The following is a 15,140-nucleotide window of genomic DNA, read 5'->3' as shown; positions in this document are numbered from 1 at the left end:
TATAATTATATAAAAATATTCTCTTTTTTTTTAATATTTCCTTTTTTATTATTATAATATAATTAGTTTTTATTTTATTTTTACTTTTTATATTTTTTTTATAAATAATAAAGCTTTTAATAATTATTAAATAAAAAATAAAATATTTATATTTATTATATAATATTTTATAAATAAAAAAAAGAATTATAATAAATAAAAAATCTAAGTAAATAAATTTAATAATATTTTATTAGAACTAAATAGTATAACCTAATAATATAAATAGGTCTACTACTTACTTACTAAAATAGCTAGCTGCAGCTAAAAGCTATATTATAAAGGGAGAAATCTTCTAATAATTATTAGATTAGTCTAATAGTTAAGTAAGGTATTTAGGAAGTTATTGATTAGTTAGAATCTATGTTGTAGAGTATTGCATCTAGAGGAAAGAAGGGGGGAATTTAGAAATAAGAAAAAATATTATTAAAAAAAAATAGTAAAAAAATAATCTTTATAATAGCTTACTAGCTGATAGGGAATAACTGATTGCTTACTACTATAATATTACCCTTTACCTTCTTTTGTACTGCTATCCCTTCTTAAGTTCTATTCTATAAAATAAGGGCTACTATAGCTTTTTATATATAAGTGAAGGTTAGATATATAGTACTCTAGACTTTTATAGTATTACTGATCTGTAATGTAGTGGTGCTACTGCTAATTACCCTATATACTAATATAATATAACTTAATTTATCTATAAAACTATAAAGAAGATAAGTTAAAATTACTTTATATTATAGTATATTATTATAATAGAGTAGTGTAGCCTGCTTATAATACTATAAGAATAAGGAAATAAGGAATAAATAGTTAAATAGTCAAGAATGGTTCCTGTAAGAAGCTGCTGTAATTCTGCCTGCAGGAATGGAAGTGGGACGTCGGAAATGGTTGATCAACAGAAATAGGGCCGTATCACAACCAAAGGAGGCTTCCAAATAGGGGGAAGCCAGAGGATCATGCTAGTGTCAAATAGGGGACACTTTGGCTCACAAAACAATAGAAGAACTGTCCGAAAATAGGGCCAGACTAGATCTATAAAAGATGAAGAAGAAGTCTATTAAAAGAAGGACTAATTACTACTAGAAAATATAACTGAAGACTTAATTACTTAATAATTATCAAGAAGAAGAACTTCTGGAATTCCTTCTGGAAGAAGGAAAGAAAGGAAATAACCATGGTCATGGCTCATGGCAAGGAATAAAGTTCTTCCAGCCCACCCCTGCAGTCATGTGAGAATGTCCCCTTTTTCCCCGATATCCCCTTTTTCACTGTCACATTATTAAAGTATTTATATTAGTGCTAGCTTGATTAGGTAGTAAAAGTAAACTTACTAATTATATATTATTAATAGAAGAGTTTTTTATAACTAGTTAACTTACTAGTTTATTTATTAGTTAAATAAAAATTTATTTTAAAGAAGTTTAGAAATTATTTTATTTAATAAGTTATATATTAATCTTTAAATTTTAAATAAATAAACTTAAATCTAAGTAAATTGAGTATACTTTCTAAATATAAATATTTACCTTCTAAGAGCTATACTAGTATATATTATATTTAGAGGCCCTATAGTTTCGATTAGCTTATATATTAAATACTTAGCTTATTTTCTTTTAAAATAAGTAGTTTACTTAATATTAAGGTTTATAAATAACTTTAGATTTATATTAAAATTACTATATAACTTAAAAATACTAGTTTTTATTTTATATAGCTCTTGTAGTTTAACTAATACTAATTATATTTACTTAACTTTTACTAAAAATAGCTTTATAGATTATAAACTTATAATTTTTAACTTTTAAAAAAGGAAGTAAAAAGTAAGTAATTATATTATTTTTCTTAGATTCTTTTTATATAAGCTATAGCGCTTTAAAATTTCTTCTTATTTATTAAATATTTATTTTCTTACTTATAATATTTATTTTTATAGGAACTAATACTACTATAAACCTAGTTTAAAGAAAATATAAAATATTATCTATAGGGTAAAATATTTATAATTACTTTCTTTAATAAGTTTACTTTTTATAAAAGTTATATAATCTATAAATACTTTATAAGAAAGTATTTCTTTCTACTTCTACCTCCTAACTCTAATATTAAAGCTATAGTACTATTTAATTAAGTATAGTTTGAAGAAATACTCTATTTTGTAGAGCTTATAGGTTAAATTGCATTTGAGAAATTTGTTAAAAAATTCATGAGGCTGTCTCTAAATAAAACTATTATTTCAGATATACTATAGTTAGTAGAGGTATTTTTTAATATTGTAGAATATCTCTTATAATATAAGAATTATATAGCTAGAAATAACTTTATACTTATAGATATCTACTATATTCTACTAATCTAAAGACTTTTTAAATATAAGTATAGAGATATTATTATTAGTTATAAATATATAAGTGCTTAGTAGGACCGTGTTATGAATTGGCCTGCTATATAGAAGATGTTGGCTGCTGATAAGAAGGCTGTGGCTACTAATAGTAAATAGGATAAAAGCTTGTAGGGTAGTTATTCTGGCCAAATTGGGCCCCATGCACTAATCCCGCGCGGAAAATAGATAATCTACTCTAATATATATAGTTCTACTTCGTATAGAGATATATTTTAAAAGTTTTATTTTAAGAAAAAGTAATAATTTTTTAATAATTAATTAAAAAGAGGCTAAGTATTTAAGATACTTAACTTATCTATTATTATTTCGTAGTATTATAATAATTATAATTTAAGTAGCTAATTTTAAAAAGTAAAGAATTAAATTATAAAATGTCTTATATCTTTAATAAAAAATATATATAGCTTTATTAAAATAGTAGTCTTTATTATAGAAAGTAGAGGCTAGTCCCTTTAGAAATGTATATTAGAATAGTGATATGGCTAAAGAGTGGAATCTTGTGGTTCAGAGTGCGAATCGTGCCTCTACAGGAACGTAAGATAAAGGAACTGCTAATTGGACTTCATAACGTCGCCCACTTGTGTGGATGGGACAAAACATTGTCATGCACTGCATGAAGGATCACACCCTCCACCTGAGAATGGCAAGGGAACGAGGGTCTCCAGGGTCTATTCATTTATCCGCATATATGAATAAATAAGCGCTCAATCTCGATCATCAGAGCAAAGGAGAGGAGAGAGGGTATGCTAGATAGATTCGGAAAGTTAGGTGACTGGAGAAATTACTAACAAACAAAAACTGCTAAAAGGTGCAGACGGGTGATGAGACAGTCTATTTATATATGTTCGAGCCCAAGATCGATCTTCAGACAAGCACAAGTAGGACAAGAGCGTGCCTCTCAGCAGGATATCCTTACCCCCCTCTCTCAATCTACATTCTTCTGAGCATCCTTGAGCTCACCGCGCTCCTGCACCAACGACGACACGGCCTTGGCAGTTTCCGACTCCAACGCCTTGAAGCCCGCAACGACGCCGTCACGGTCCCCCTTCCTCATCTCCTGGCTCATCTTAAACTTGCCCTCCAGCTTCGTAATCTCAATCTCGATGCCGATAATGTTCTTCTTCAACAGCTCGATGTACTTGTCCGGAGAATCCGACACCTTCCAGGGCCCCGGACGTCCATCCTCGCCCGTGAACCCCATGATACCGGTCTCCATGGTTTGAGAGAGATCCCCAATCTGCTTCTGCATGTACGCAGAGGTCTCCTCGGACTTGGAGTCGAAATACACCTTTGCCCTGCCGTAGACCTGCACGGCCGCGTAGTTCCACGTCGGCACAACCTTGCCGGTCGATGGTTTCGTCTCCACGTAAAACTTGGGCGTGACGTAGTGATGCGGTCCCGCGGTGAACAAGACGAGCACGTCCGTCTCGACAACGTTGCCCGGGTTCGGTCGGGACTCCGAAGGCGTCAGGTGCTCGATCATGGCCTTGCTTTGGGGGTTTTGGCGAGCCATGTGGCCGCGGAGGCGGCCGAGGTGGGGTTCGCTGGCGTCGGCGGCATCTCCGTCAACGTCGAGAACCCAGGGGATGTGGCTGGACTGCAAGAGGGGGAAGTTTGGCGAGGAAATGGCCGTGGTGATGACGCCGAGGGGGTTATCGCGGATGAGCTGTTGGAGCACGGGGATCCGTCGCTCGGCGTGGACTGGTGGGATATACATTGTGGGTGCTGTGATGCCAGGGGCGGAGAGGGGAAGGAGAAGAAAACTGGGAATTGGCTTGCGAGGCGGGCTCACAGTTGGGAAAATGCGTATTCAGCTTGGTGCTTAGAACTCTCTTGTTGCTTCTGTCCTAGGTGATCCCGTCGAGATATATACTCGTAGTTCCCAGCAGAATAGAACGAGGGAGGTTGACCTCGAGGGTTGCTTTCTCTCCCCCGCGGAAATGCACCAGCCAATAGTGGGGTTGACTAAAAGGGAATCTAAAGTGCTAGCTTGAAAGTGGATAGAGCTTTGTCGCAATCCGATTGATGATCCGATGTTTCTCTCGCTATTTGTGTGTCATTGTAAAGGCACGCAGCCAATCACCATGGAGATATTGTCAGAGGAGTCATTGATCCCCTCCACCTTCCACGTTTCTTTGCCGCTTTGAATTCAGGAACCCGAAATCTTATTAATCAACTCGTTCCAACACGCTCACCACGGTCTGTCTTTGAGGAATCAGTCTTTCCTAATCCGGGCATCACAACGAACCTGGCTTTCCGTAGAACAGAAATATCAGGGCTTTTGACTCACGGCGTGTCGTTCTTGAGTCAAACTACCTGCGGAGCCAAACCCAGACCTCCTCATCAGCGCCAATGCCAAGGCCCACCCTTCCAGCCCGGAACCATCAAAGGCGAACTCTATCTGACGAGTCGACGGCCCAGGAACCCGCAGAGGTTTTTCGTCTCATCCTTGACAAGGGCCTGGTCATCAATGTGATCCCTCAAAGAAGTTGCTCCACGTGGCCGTAGCTTCCAGCAGGGAGGAATGGGCAGACCGGTTGATCTTAGAGGGCGGCGGGGGGGTCTTGCCATTCATCCAGGTCCAAAATTGTTGCCAGGCAGAGAAGCAGGCAGAGAAGGGATAATTGCCGAAGCAACATCCTTATCCGCGGAGGCACGAAGAGGGTGTGGCCACGTCTTGTGGCCGAAAATCATCTAGGCAATAACTACTGGACGGAAAAGCCGAAGAATAGCTCGACTTTCCACATTGGTTCAGTATCTGCCGCAATAGTGTTAGAGCCTACCCCAGACGGAGGCGTTTCGAACTTGGCTTCTTGTTATACTTACCACCATGAGGAGTGTATATGTAAACCTATTAGCTGAGGAATTGAAGACTGTTAAGGGATCTGGGAACTAGGCGGTAGAAGGGTCTAAAGGAACATCGACTACAGCTGGGATGTAGAGTTGGAGAGATAGACGATCTTAGTTTGCAAGATGATAGCAGGCCCCTGGCCTAGGTTGTCTGTATGAAGAAGTTTATCATTACCCGAGGGGAGTCTTGTGTTCCGTCTCGCGTTTCCGAGCACCGCACCTCTAGGAAGGCTGATATTCATAGGCAGAAAAGAGGTCGTCTCTCGGCTTCTTAGCCAAACCGGTGTGCATGTCTCCTATTAAATGGCCCACACTCCATCAGACAGGTATAAAGTTGAACGAGTGCCATAGAGAGAAGGGGAGGAGCACTAGCACACGAGGACGGACAAAAGGGAGGAGGATAAAAAGGTGGTAAATGAAAGAGGCCAAGTCCTGACAGCCAGCGATGAAGGGGAAACTCCAAGAGGCCCGAATCATTTATATTCGGCGGTCTCCTTCCAGCTAGCCATGACCTCCCGCCGATCTTCAGCTGGCCGCTATTAATGAGACAACGAAATCTGCGCAAACTTACAAACCGCGGTTGCTCGGATGACTTCCCTGCAACGCATTCGTGCAGAAATAATAGCTGGAGAGCCGCAAAGACTACCAATTGTAGCCCAGCGAGTGGATCTATGAAGAGAGTGAAGGCTCCTCTGGATGTTCATTGATCATGCCAAATTCTCATCCTCTCTCTCTCTCTCTCTCGCGCAAGATTTATCTCTATTCAGAAAAAAAAAAAAGAAGTCTACATTCACAGCTCCCAGAAGATTAATTTTGATTTTTTTAAAGCCCCTCAACATTCTTCGTCTTATCAGTCTAATGCCATGGCCGCTTCCGGAGACAAACAAAGCTCCTGGGGCAAGCACAGTCAAGAGGCAGAGGCCAGCAGATCACCCCTCCCAGGTTCCCCCGCCCCTCCAACAGAGCACTTTCTCCTTCCTTGCATTGAGGGTGACTAGTCAGCTTCACTTCGTCCACTCATCGCAATAGTACATGTAGCTCCTCCTTCCAGGATACCGGGGTGCCACCTTCGGGGATAAATAGAGGAGACACGATCTCGGCGAATGAGATCGCCTAGCATTCCACATTCCCTCCCTCCCAAATGCAGGTGCTTGGGTTAGCGGGTCGGACCGCATTAGAGCGAGCCACGTCCCTACGTCTCAGTGCTGGTCGCAATACTGGTGCCAGCCCAGGATTCAGCCTTCTGCAGGAAGGAAATGGAGGAAAATAGGAGGATAATCGGCGGTGGCTATGGCTTAGCCACAAAGATCGAAAAAGAGATAGATAGAGAGACCTCCCCGATTCCTTTTAGTCTGTTCATCTCACACGCGCATCTGCCACTCGACTGCGCACCTTCTTTCCTACTTAGCATCTCGAAGTTCTTAATCTAGCTTGCCCAACCTTGATCGTGATATTGTTTTTCGTCAGGTCTCAGAAACGCCACGGCTGAGGATAAGTCAAAAGGTATAGTTTCATCCATAAGCAAACTAGGCCGGGGGAAAGAAAGAGAACATGCATGGCCACGAAAGACTAACTAATGCGAATGAATGCCAGGCGCCATCGTCAGTGTGAAAGAGCCAGAGGAGAACGGCGGCCTCTGGGTTGCCACGCAAGAGAAGCCCAGGACCCCTTCGTATTATGTCGTCGGGAGGACCGCTCTGAAGTGGTCCTCCGGACCTACCGAAGTATGTCTCTAAAAATATCTATCCTACTAGTACGACTTGATTGCTCATAAGACCATCTTCATTTCAGATCGAAGGCTACCTACAGCTCAGCCGATGAGCAGATGTTCGTCAACGTCACCGTCGGTGGCGTCAGTACCGGGTTCATCAAAGGAAACCCGTACAGGTCATTCCCAATTCAGGTGGGCTTTTCTACTGCCGAGGGGATGGTTGAGATATTTGCCAGCGGAAATCAGATCTGGGTCTGTCAAAACATTAAGTTGACTGTTAGTGGCGAGGAATACTCGGCTGAATAGAGGATTGGCTCTGCCTAGAGGAATTATGCATCTTAAAAGGATGCTGCTAAACAGGGCGGTCCCAGGGCAGTGTTTTTAAACATAAGACCCAATTGCTGTTCAAGTCATAAGGCTTCATCAAAAACTACCCGAGCTACATAGAGCTAGCATCCTCCATGAGACTCTGAGCTGTTAGCAATAGATACTATCTACCATGAGGAAGAGAAAATACACGTATTCGATGATACAGGCATTACCCAAGGTCTTCAGAGGTGCATCTATATCCCTACTCATACTTCCAGCGTTGAGGAGAAAAAAAGGATTAGCCCAACCACAGTCAAATGGCTCAACTTCAAATTGTCATAGCAGGCGCTGGAATGGCAGGCCTGGGCACTGCCATTGAGCCGCACGAGACCCGCGACACATCTTTTCGAACGGTAATTCCAGGGTCCGTGTTAACTGCGGACCCGGATCTCAAAGACCTAGTGCTGACTCCTGGGTCGGAACAATGGCTTGGTCCTGACCACCATATCATCGGGTACGGAGGAGACAATAACTCCCCTTTCTTCCTTCACTGCATCCGTTTTTGCTAACATCGTTGGAGGTACAATATTCAGAAGGAGAAGACGTATAACTTGTTAATACTTGTGATTCCGCAGGATGAGGATGGCGGGATATATAAATCTCCCTCTACTGCGGACGAAGTACGGAAAGTAGAGGCTGGATGGAACCCGATGTAAGAGCACATCTAGTCTTTCGAGAGAAATGGGGCAAGAAAACTAATCGTTGCCATAGGATCCAGAGGTTGCTGAAACTGTTGCCTGAAAATATCGAACGGTGGAGGCTGATTGACCTCCCCCCAGTGCCCAACCGGGTTTACCCGTCGCACCGTATGGTCGTTATCGGAGATGCGGCTCACGCGACTCTGCCTTATCCGGCTCAGGGCGCGGCCATGGCAATCGAAGATGCCTCCGGACTTGGGTTCGTCCTCTCCAAGGTCCGTGATGTCTCCGAACTCCCCAAGGCCCCAGACCTCTTCTACGAGATTCGCCACAAACGAGCCCATACCATCCAGCGGGGTTCGTGGACAAATCGGTTTTTCATTCACCTTCGAAACCGGCCACAGTATGATATGAGGGACGAGATGTTCCAGGCTGGAGATTATTCCGAAAGCCTGAATTTGATGGCAAATACCTTGTTTCAAGAATATCTGTACTCATATGATGTCGTCAAGCGTTTCGAAACCCAGTTGGGGCAGAAGCAACCACTCTCTGCAAAACTTTGAGAATAGACCAGAGCGGAGATCTAGAGTGGTTTTAATAAACCATGTGCACTTAATACCAAGATTGAATAAGATCCCTTGTTTTGTATGCACCGATAAGAATTCCTAACCTTGGAGTAACAATGCACCGTTCGGCCAGTATGAAGGGCTGGGGGCGGCGAGGCGGGCGCCGGTCGTCTGTATAGCCGAATATATGAATAACGCCTTATTCTACTTGTAACGGCGTGAGAAATGTAGGTATTTTCAGTCCTTCGGCATAGTATAAAGAACCCATCTCCGAGCCGCAAATGTCCCAAACCGCAGATTCACCACTACCCCAAACCATGGTTCAAACCCTTGTCACTACTGTCAATTCCCGCAGTCGATATTGCCATGTAAAATACTATGAGAATTGAGCGGCTGATACCTCTAGGCATCACCATGCTCAAAACATTTGTCACGGCCTTCATGTCCTCCTGCTCAAAACTCCCACCTACAACCGTCACGCGAAAACTCGGGCGCCAACTTCCGAGATTTTATGGAATACCAAACTCACTCCTGTCATGCTCGTAGACTAAGGATCGACGGCAGGATCCCCCGGAGGATTTCACTCGGGTGGCATGGTCCTGGGGGTCATGTGAACAAATCAGGTCCGCGGCGGGGAATTGACTAGCCGCGGGGGTGACAATCCTCTAAACTAGATTGGGAAGAAAGTCGCCGGACCCCACGGACCTACCTGCTTCTAGCCGGGCCGGCCTCCCCTGTCTTCAAGTCTCCGAGCAAGGATGTAGGCGGGCCGAGGCTAAGAAGTTGAGCGACAGAATATCATTCCGTCGCGGTGGCGGAGTAGACAACTATTTAAAAGGAATAAAAACTTGCTTTGAGACAGCCTCCATACTCAGCACTGGCATGTCGATCTTCATGGACGTCCGAGTCTCTAACTCTCCCTTCTTACTCGCTACGCCACCGTTCTTCTTGCGCATCTCAACAATGGCTGCCCTTCTCTTCTCTCCTTTCAAGGTAATTGACCTCATGGCCCAGCAGCCACTCTTGCCTGCATCCGCCCTTGCCTTCCTTGCATACGGACCGCCGAATCTGGTGAGGACCGTTCTCAATCATCCCCTCCTGCAGCGCTACGTCGGAGAGCAAACCCTGAAGACATCATTGAAAGTATTTGCTGCCATTGGACTTATCAGATTGATGAATCGCGTAGCCAATCGCCGGGCACGCAACAACTGGAGGCTTACTCGACAACCTGGTTGGGAATGGTCCAGGGAGATCGCCGTTGTTACGGGTAGCTGCGGCGGCATCGGAAAGTGCATCGCCCTCGGGCTCGCCCGGAAGGGTGTTCATGTCGTTATCCTCGACGTTCAATCACTACCGGCCGACTTGGCGAAAATCGACCAAATCTCATACTGGAAGTGTGATCTCGCTTCTAGTTCTGCCGTCAAGGATGTCGCTGACGAAATTCGCCGAAGCATCGGCCACCCGTCAATCGTTGTCAACAATGCCGGAATCGCGAAACCCCATGGAATTCTTGAAACTACAGAAGACTACTTGCTGAAGATATTTGGGGTCAACACCTTCGCCCTTTGGTTCACAGCAAAAGAATTCCTGCCTTCCATGGTCCTCAGGAACAAAGGACACATCGTCACCGTGGCCAGTATAGCATCCTTCTCCACGGCCCCCACAATTGTGGACTACGCAGCGAGCAAGGCCGGAGCCCTGGCTTTCCACGAAGGCTTATCGGCCGAGATCAAGCATGGCCTCCGGGCGCCTGGCATTATTACGACTGTCGTGCACCCTTACTGGACCATGACGGGCATGACTTCTGAGCACGCCGACAAGATTAAGCGAGCCCAAGGGCCGTTAATGCAGCCAGATGATGTGGCGAAAGAAGTATTGAAACATATTTGGAGTTGCCGTGGAGGACAACTTGTTGTTCCTAACTCTCTGTCTTGGATATCAGGGCTTCGAGGGTATCCCAATTGGTTCCAAGACCTCTTAGTAGACGCTGCTGGAAAGAAAACATTTGTAGATTAATAGGTATTTAGATGTATCTCACCCGGCAATGTCATTTAGTATGGACACGTAATGAATTAGAATACGCTTTCAACAGGCTAGGTTCTGGCCCCGACAAGAGATCCCTTGCTGGAATTCTGGTCTGTTCTTAGATAGATCATATGACGATGTCGATACCGGAGAGTTCAACTGCGGCATACACATCCCGATGATGAAGGTTTGTAGTAAATCAATCCCATGTGACGCGGCCCACGGTCGATCCATCGAGCTTTCTATTAGCATCTGTCTAAAGAGTGAGCCATCGTCGCATATGGAATTTCTCGGTATACATTGCTCAAGTTCATCGCTCAAGTTCTACTTAAGCCGAGGTTCTGTTGGCTTCCCTTCATGAGTTCTAGCAGCTGATAGCAGTGATCATCCCCGGGATGTGCATAGACCCGTATTGAGAGCGGCCTGCAGACGGACTAGTGCACAACTTAGCCCAATATCCCATGTGGCGGGATCCATGAATCGCGGGGTAAGACGGATCTAAAATGTGGGAAAGATAGACATGGCCGGGAAGTAAATCGAACTTCTTTCCTATTCCGTCGACGATGTGACATTGTGCAATGAGATGTTTCGGATGGCGACAGTGGCTCGCCCTTCCGCTCCCCACACACTCCGCGTCAGCTGGCTCCAAATTGAGCAAGAAGTCTCCTGCAACAGGCGTACACCAGCATTGTACATAACAGCAGCGTATATGCTGGGGTCAATTCCCGACCAGTTACGCGCACGCAAAAATCTTAGGAAGCACTTGGTCAAAGCCCATTTTCCGTCGCGTTGGTCCGGCCCTCGTGCTTAATGGGTTTCACCCAACGATGAACGTATCGGTCCAGTGACCCTGAATCTCGTGCATTTTGTAAAGCCGCAGTGAACTGAGTGTGTGCCTTGCTCCTCTGTCCGATAGAATAGCATGTTCCGTTCCCCTGTGGCTTGAAATATGTCCTCCGTCTAAAGGAATGCTTCCTTAGCACTACCAAGATGATTTTACCCCTGCTGATCGTGTTCGGCGGTATAGAGGATGGATAAGAAAGTATCATCAAGAGCTGGTCTACAGCATTATTAGAATTTATTATTTTTACCGACTTATCCGTAGCCAGGTCAATAAGTACCACTACACCAAACGCATTTTTCCTTCGATCAAACAGATGCATGATGGTGTGTCTTACAACTTCTGTAATCGTACACCACCCAACTCACATCGGCTTTCCACCAACTGCGGCATACATAGATCGGGCAGAACTAAGCTAACACAGGTATCGAAAGCCCCTTCTCTACTAAGCAAAACCACAAACCACAAAACCCCATGTCCCGCGCTGCTCTGGTTAGTCGGACAAAAGCCCTCAGTTGTTCGACGTACGTCGGCTGCGCGGTGAGTGGCGACACGTAGCGGATGGCGTCTTCGCTGATATGATCTATTTCTAACATGGCGACCAGCAGCGGAAACCCGATCGATACTCCTTTCATATCATCAGGAACCCATTGCACAAAACATTCCAGCTCAGCAGCAATAGCCATGGCCAATCGCTCGGCAGGCTCATCCTCGACCCCAAGAGGATACCGAAGGCGATGGATGATCAGCAAGGTCGCTAGGCGATAGACCCGCGCTTGCATCATCATGGCTGACACCTCATGTTGGGTGTACCTTGTAAAGAAGGTTTTCGGGGGCCTGGGCTCCCAGTTGAGGACCTGCGTCCTGACGGCTTCCAGCTCTTCTCCGTACATGCCGACATAGCGGTTGGTAGAGGTGGGTTCCACGGCGCCGCTTTCTGCGGCAACCGTCGAAGTCTTGGCTAGGTGGCCGATTCTGCACACTTCGTATTGGAGATGTAAGAGGCCGACGCAGAGCCCTGCTGACCTGTCGACAATAGAGCAGTCGGGGTCAGGTGGGGCTCGCACAACAGGGATCTCTCTCTTGACGAGAGACTCCACCGTGTCGACAAGAATGGGTGTAATTGTAATGGGGTGTAGGGCGGATTCGTTGAGCAACCACGGATACCAATCTTTCGCTAGGAGTAATGATCGTCTCACGATTGCGTGCGAAGACGTGCCCAGGACAGCGATATGATAAACTACCAAGATCTGTCCCAGCATTATAACAGCGGCAGCGTCTTCGGGATGGGCAATAGTTGGGGTTTGCAACTTCTTGAGGCATCGAGAACCTTGGCCCAAATCCATCTCGTCAAAGGCTTTGATTTTGTTGTTCCCCGCATCCCACAGAGACGTGACTGTTGAGTATGCGTCTAAGACGACGCCCTCTGAGCGGTTAAGTACGATCATGATGGCTTGGCGGAAAGGGTCGGAGAAGGTGGGTCCAATCACAAAGTCGCTGTGAAACTTGTAAAATAGCTCTGGATTTGATAAAATGTCGTGAACAGGATTGTGGGGGCTGGCCGATGATGAGCGGTCTAGGTTGTGTGGTAGGGCAATGGGGAGGTCGTAGATGGCCTCGATAAAGCTGAATAGATCGGCTAAAGAAGAATAGGGTAAACCTGACGAGTATGCGACGGGTCTACAAGGATCGAGGTCCGTGGATTCGAGGCTCTCGCTCTCGGTGTCGTAGGAGGGAGAAGGACAGCTCAAATCCGATGACGCTGGAGAATTGGTCGTTTGCTTGGGATCTTCCCCACTGTCATCATCAAAGTTGATGATTTCGCAAGACCCGTAAGGAAGCTTTCTCATTCTCGGCGGGCGGCCCATGCGCTGGCCGCGTCGGCTGAACGAACAGTTCTTCTGCTGAAGTCTGCATTGGTGGCAGCGGCCGTTGCCAGCATCGAAGACGCAACGTTCTTTTCTTCGATGGCATCTGTCACAAGCCGCTACCGAAGGCATTGCGGCTAGGTCCCGTGGGAATTCGGGATATATGGGGTGGTTTAAGGAGTCATGAGGCGCAGCGAGTGCAGGTAAGAAGAGCACAGGTTTTATGGGGTATGGGGTACATATACTTCGTAATGCGGGGAAGAGACACGCTACGGAACCGGCTCACTTTATCTCTCCGGGGAAGTGGGATCAATTGATGGATCTCCGAAGCGGATTTGACCCGGGTCCGATCCAACCATGATAAAGTAGAGTTACAAGTGATCCAATACATAAAAATCAAGCGATTTAGGTATTGGTACCTACTCTAAATAACTCTGTCTGAGGAATGTCATGCACATATGTCACGTGATAAAGACCCTTCCTTCAGCTGAAAAAAAAAAAAAAAAAAAAAAGAATAAAGTTGGCGTGGGCAAGTCTAGACTTGACCAACAACGAAGGGCGAGCGTTAAAAGGTCTTTGGTGTGTGAAAATGTGACATGTATTTAGATATTTTTAATATTTGGGGGGATTAGGTACAGTAAAGGCTCCCTATCATCGTCAAGCTCGTCCAACAACGGTGTCCCGGATGGTTTCCTGTAGCCAATTCGGGAATCCTTGAATGCCAGATATCCACGACATCCGTGGCGGGACAATGAGCTGAGCACCTCGACAAGAGAATATTTGCTTCAAGATAGCGCCAGATATGTCCTCAGGCTCCAACATTTTTCCCCATGAGGTCTCTATCCTCGTTTTCACCGTCTGCGTCATTTGGGTATTTACAAACATGGGATGAACCACAGTCGTCATCACGCCTGGTGCTTTGTAAACGTTCTTGACTTCGCAGGAGAGCCCCTCGTGAAAAGTTAATGCCGCCGATTTTGACGCGGAATACTCGACTTCGGTGGGCAAAGCGACGAATGACGCCACGCTGGCGACGGTGACGATGTGTCCCTTATTCCGGAGGATCATTGTCGGTAGGAACGCTTTGACAGTGTACCAGTGCGAAAGAATATTAACGCCAAAAACCTTTGCTACTTTCTCTGGCGCCGAGTCGAGAATGGTGGACTTGTTGGTGATGCCGGCGTTGTTGATAAGTATGGATGGATGACCAAGGTTCTCTCGAATTTTGTCGGCCGCTTCATTGACGGCATGTGGTGATGTGATATCGCATTTCCAGTAGAAGACCGTATCCAACCGCGCGAGGTCCGCCGGTAGATCTGCCACGTCAAGGATGGCAACTCTGACGCCCTTCCGGACAAGCCCGAGAACGGTGGCCTTGCCAATTCCATTGCAACCACCTGTGACGACAGCAATCTCCTCGGTCCAGTTCCATCCGCCATGACCCAAAAGCCTCCAGTTATTGCTGGCGCGAATGTTCTGCAATCTGTTCAAAGCTCGCACGAGTCCGAGCCCGAGAAGAACTCGAAGTGCTATCTTGAGGCCAGAGATTCCCACATATTTCTGGATGAACTTGAATCCGGTGACTCGAGAAACTATGTGCGGGGGGGCGAAGGCGAGCAGTACAAGTGCAGATGCTGTAAGAGCTGGGCTCAAGGCGATGTTACCGACAAATTGAGTGGCTCTGACGGTTCCTTCAAGGACGGAGGCCGTAGTCATTGACAGACAAGAAACCCGAGGGAGAATGTATTCAAGGTATAGGTATAGAACGATTTTGCAAACGAACGAGCTTGTAGGATACGCTGTTTTGGTCATTGCCAATGACCTAG

The 15,140-nt window shown here is 45.4% G+C and overlaps 3 protein-coding genes and 1 pseudogene across 3 annotated transcripts; 2 read left to right on the top strand and 2 right to left on the bottom strand.

Moving 5' to 3' along the window:
• Nucleotides 1–3,371: 3,371 nt before the first annotated feature.
• On the bottom strand, nt 3,372–4,163 carry SAPIO_CDS6930 (annotated as a pseudogene; the record flags this gene model as incomplete).
• A 1,996-nt stretch (nt 4,164–6,159) lies between these two features.
• On the top strand, nt 6,160–8,577 carry SAPIO_CDS6929 (uncharacterized protein; the record flags this gene model as incomplete). The annotated part of the gene is made up of 6 exons (XM_016788897.1): nt 6,160–6,286; nt 6,890–7,020; nt 7,095–7,263; nt 7,659–7,830; nt 7,897–8,028; nt 8,088–8,577. 6 exons carry the CDS (start codon nt 6,160–6,162, stop codon nt 8,575–8,577), a joined length of 1,221 nt encoding a protein of 406 aa, XP_016641534.1.
• A 966-nt stretch (nt 8,578–9,543) lies between these two features.
• On the top strand, nt 9,544–10,561 carry SAPIO_CDS6928 (uncharacterized protein; the record flags this gene model as incomplete). Its single annotated transcript, XM_016788896.1, has 2 exons — nt 9,544–10,452; nt 10,523–10,561. 2 exons carry the CDS (start codon nt 9,544–9,546, stop codon nt 10,559–10,561), a joined length of 948 nt encoding a protein of 315 aa, XP_016641533.1.
• Nucleotides 10,562–11,856: 1,295 nt separating this feature from the next.
• On the bottom strand, nt 11,857–15,030 carry SAPIO_CDS6927 (uncharacterized protein; the record flags this gene model as incomplete). Its single annotated transcript, XM_016788895.1, has 2 exons — nt 11,857–13,357; nt 14,198–15,030. The coding sequence occupies 2 exons, from the start codon at nt 15,028–15,030 to the stop codon at nt 11,857–11,859; spliced, it is 2,334 nt and encodes a 777-aa protein (XP_016641532.1).
• Between the last annotated feature and the right edge of the window lie 110 nt (nt 15,031–15,140).

The sequence above is a fragment of the Scedosporium apiospermum genome (genome assembly GCF_000732125.1).
Source record: "Scedosporium apiospermum strain IHEM 14462 chromosome Unknown SEQ_SAPIO_0108, whole genome shotgun sequence".
In the NCBI taxonomy this organism is placed as follows: domain Eukaryota; kingdom Fungi; phylum Ascomycota; class Sordariomycetes; order Microascales; family Microascaceae; genus Scedosporium; species Scedosporium apiospermum.
The sequence above is the reverse complement of the archived record's forward strand: the minus strand, read 5'-3'. Positions and strand labels throughout refer to the sequence as shown.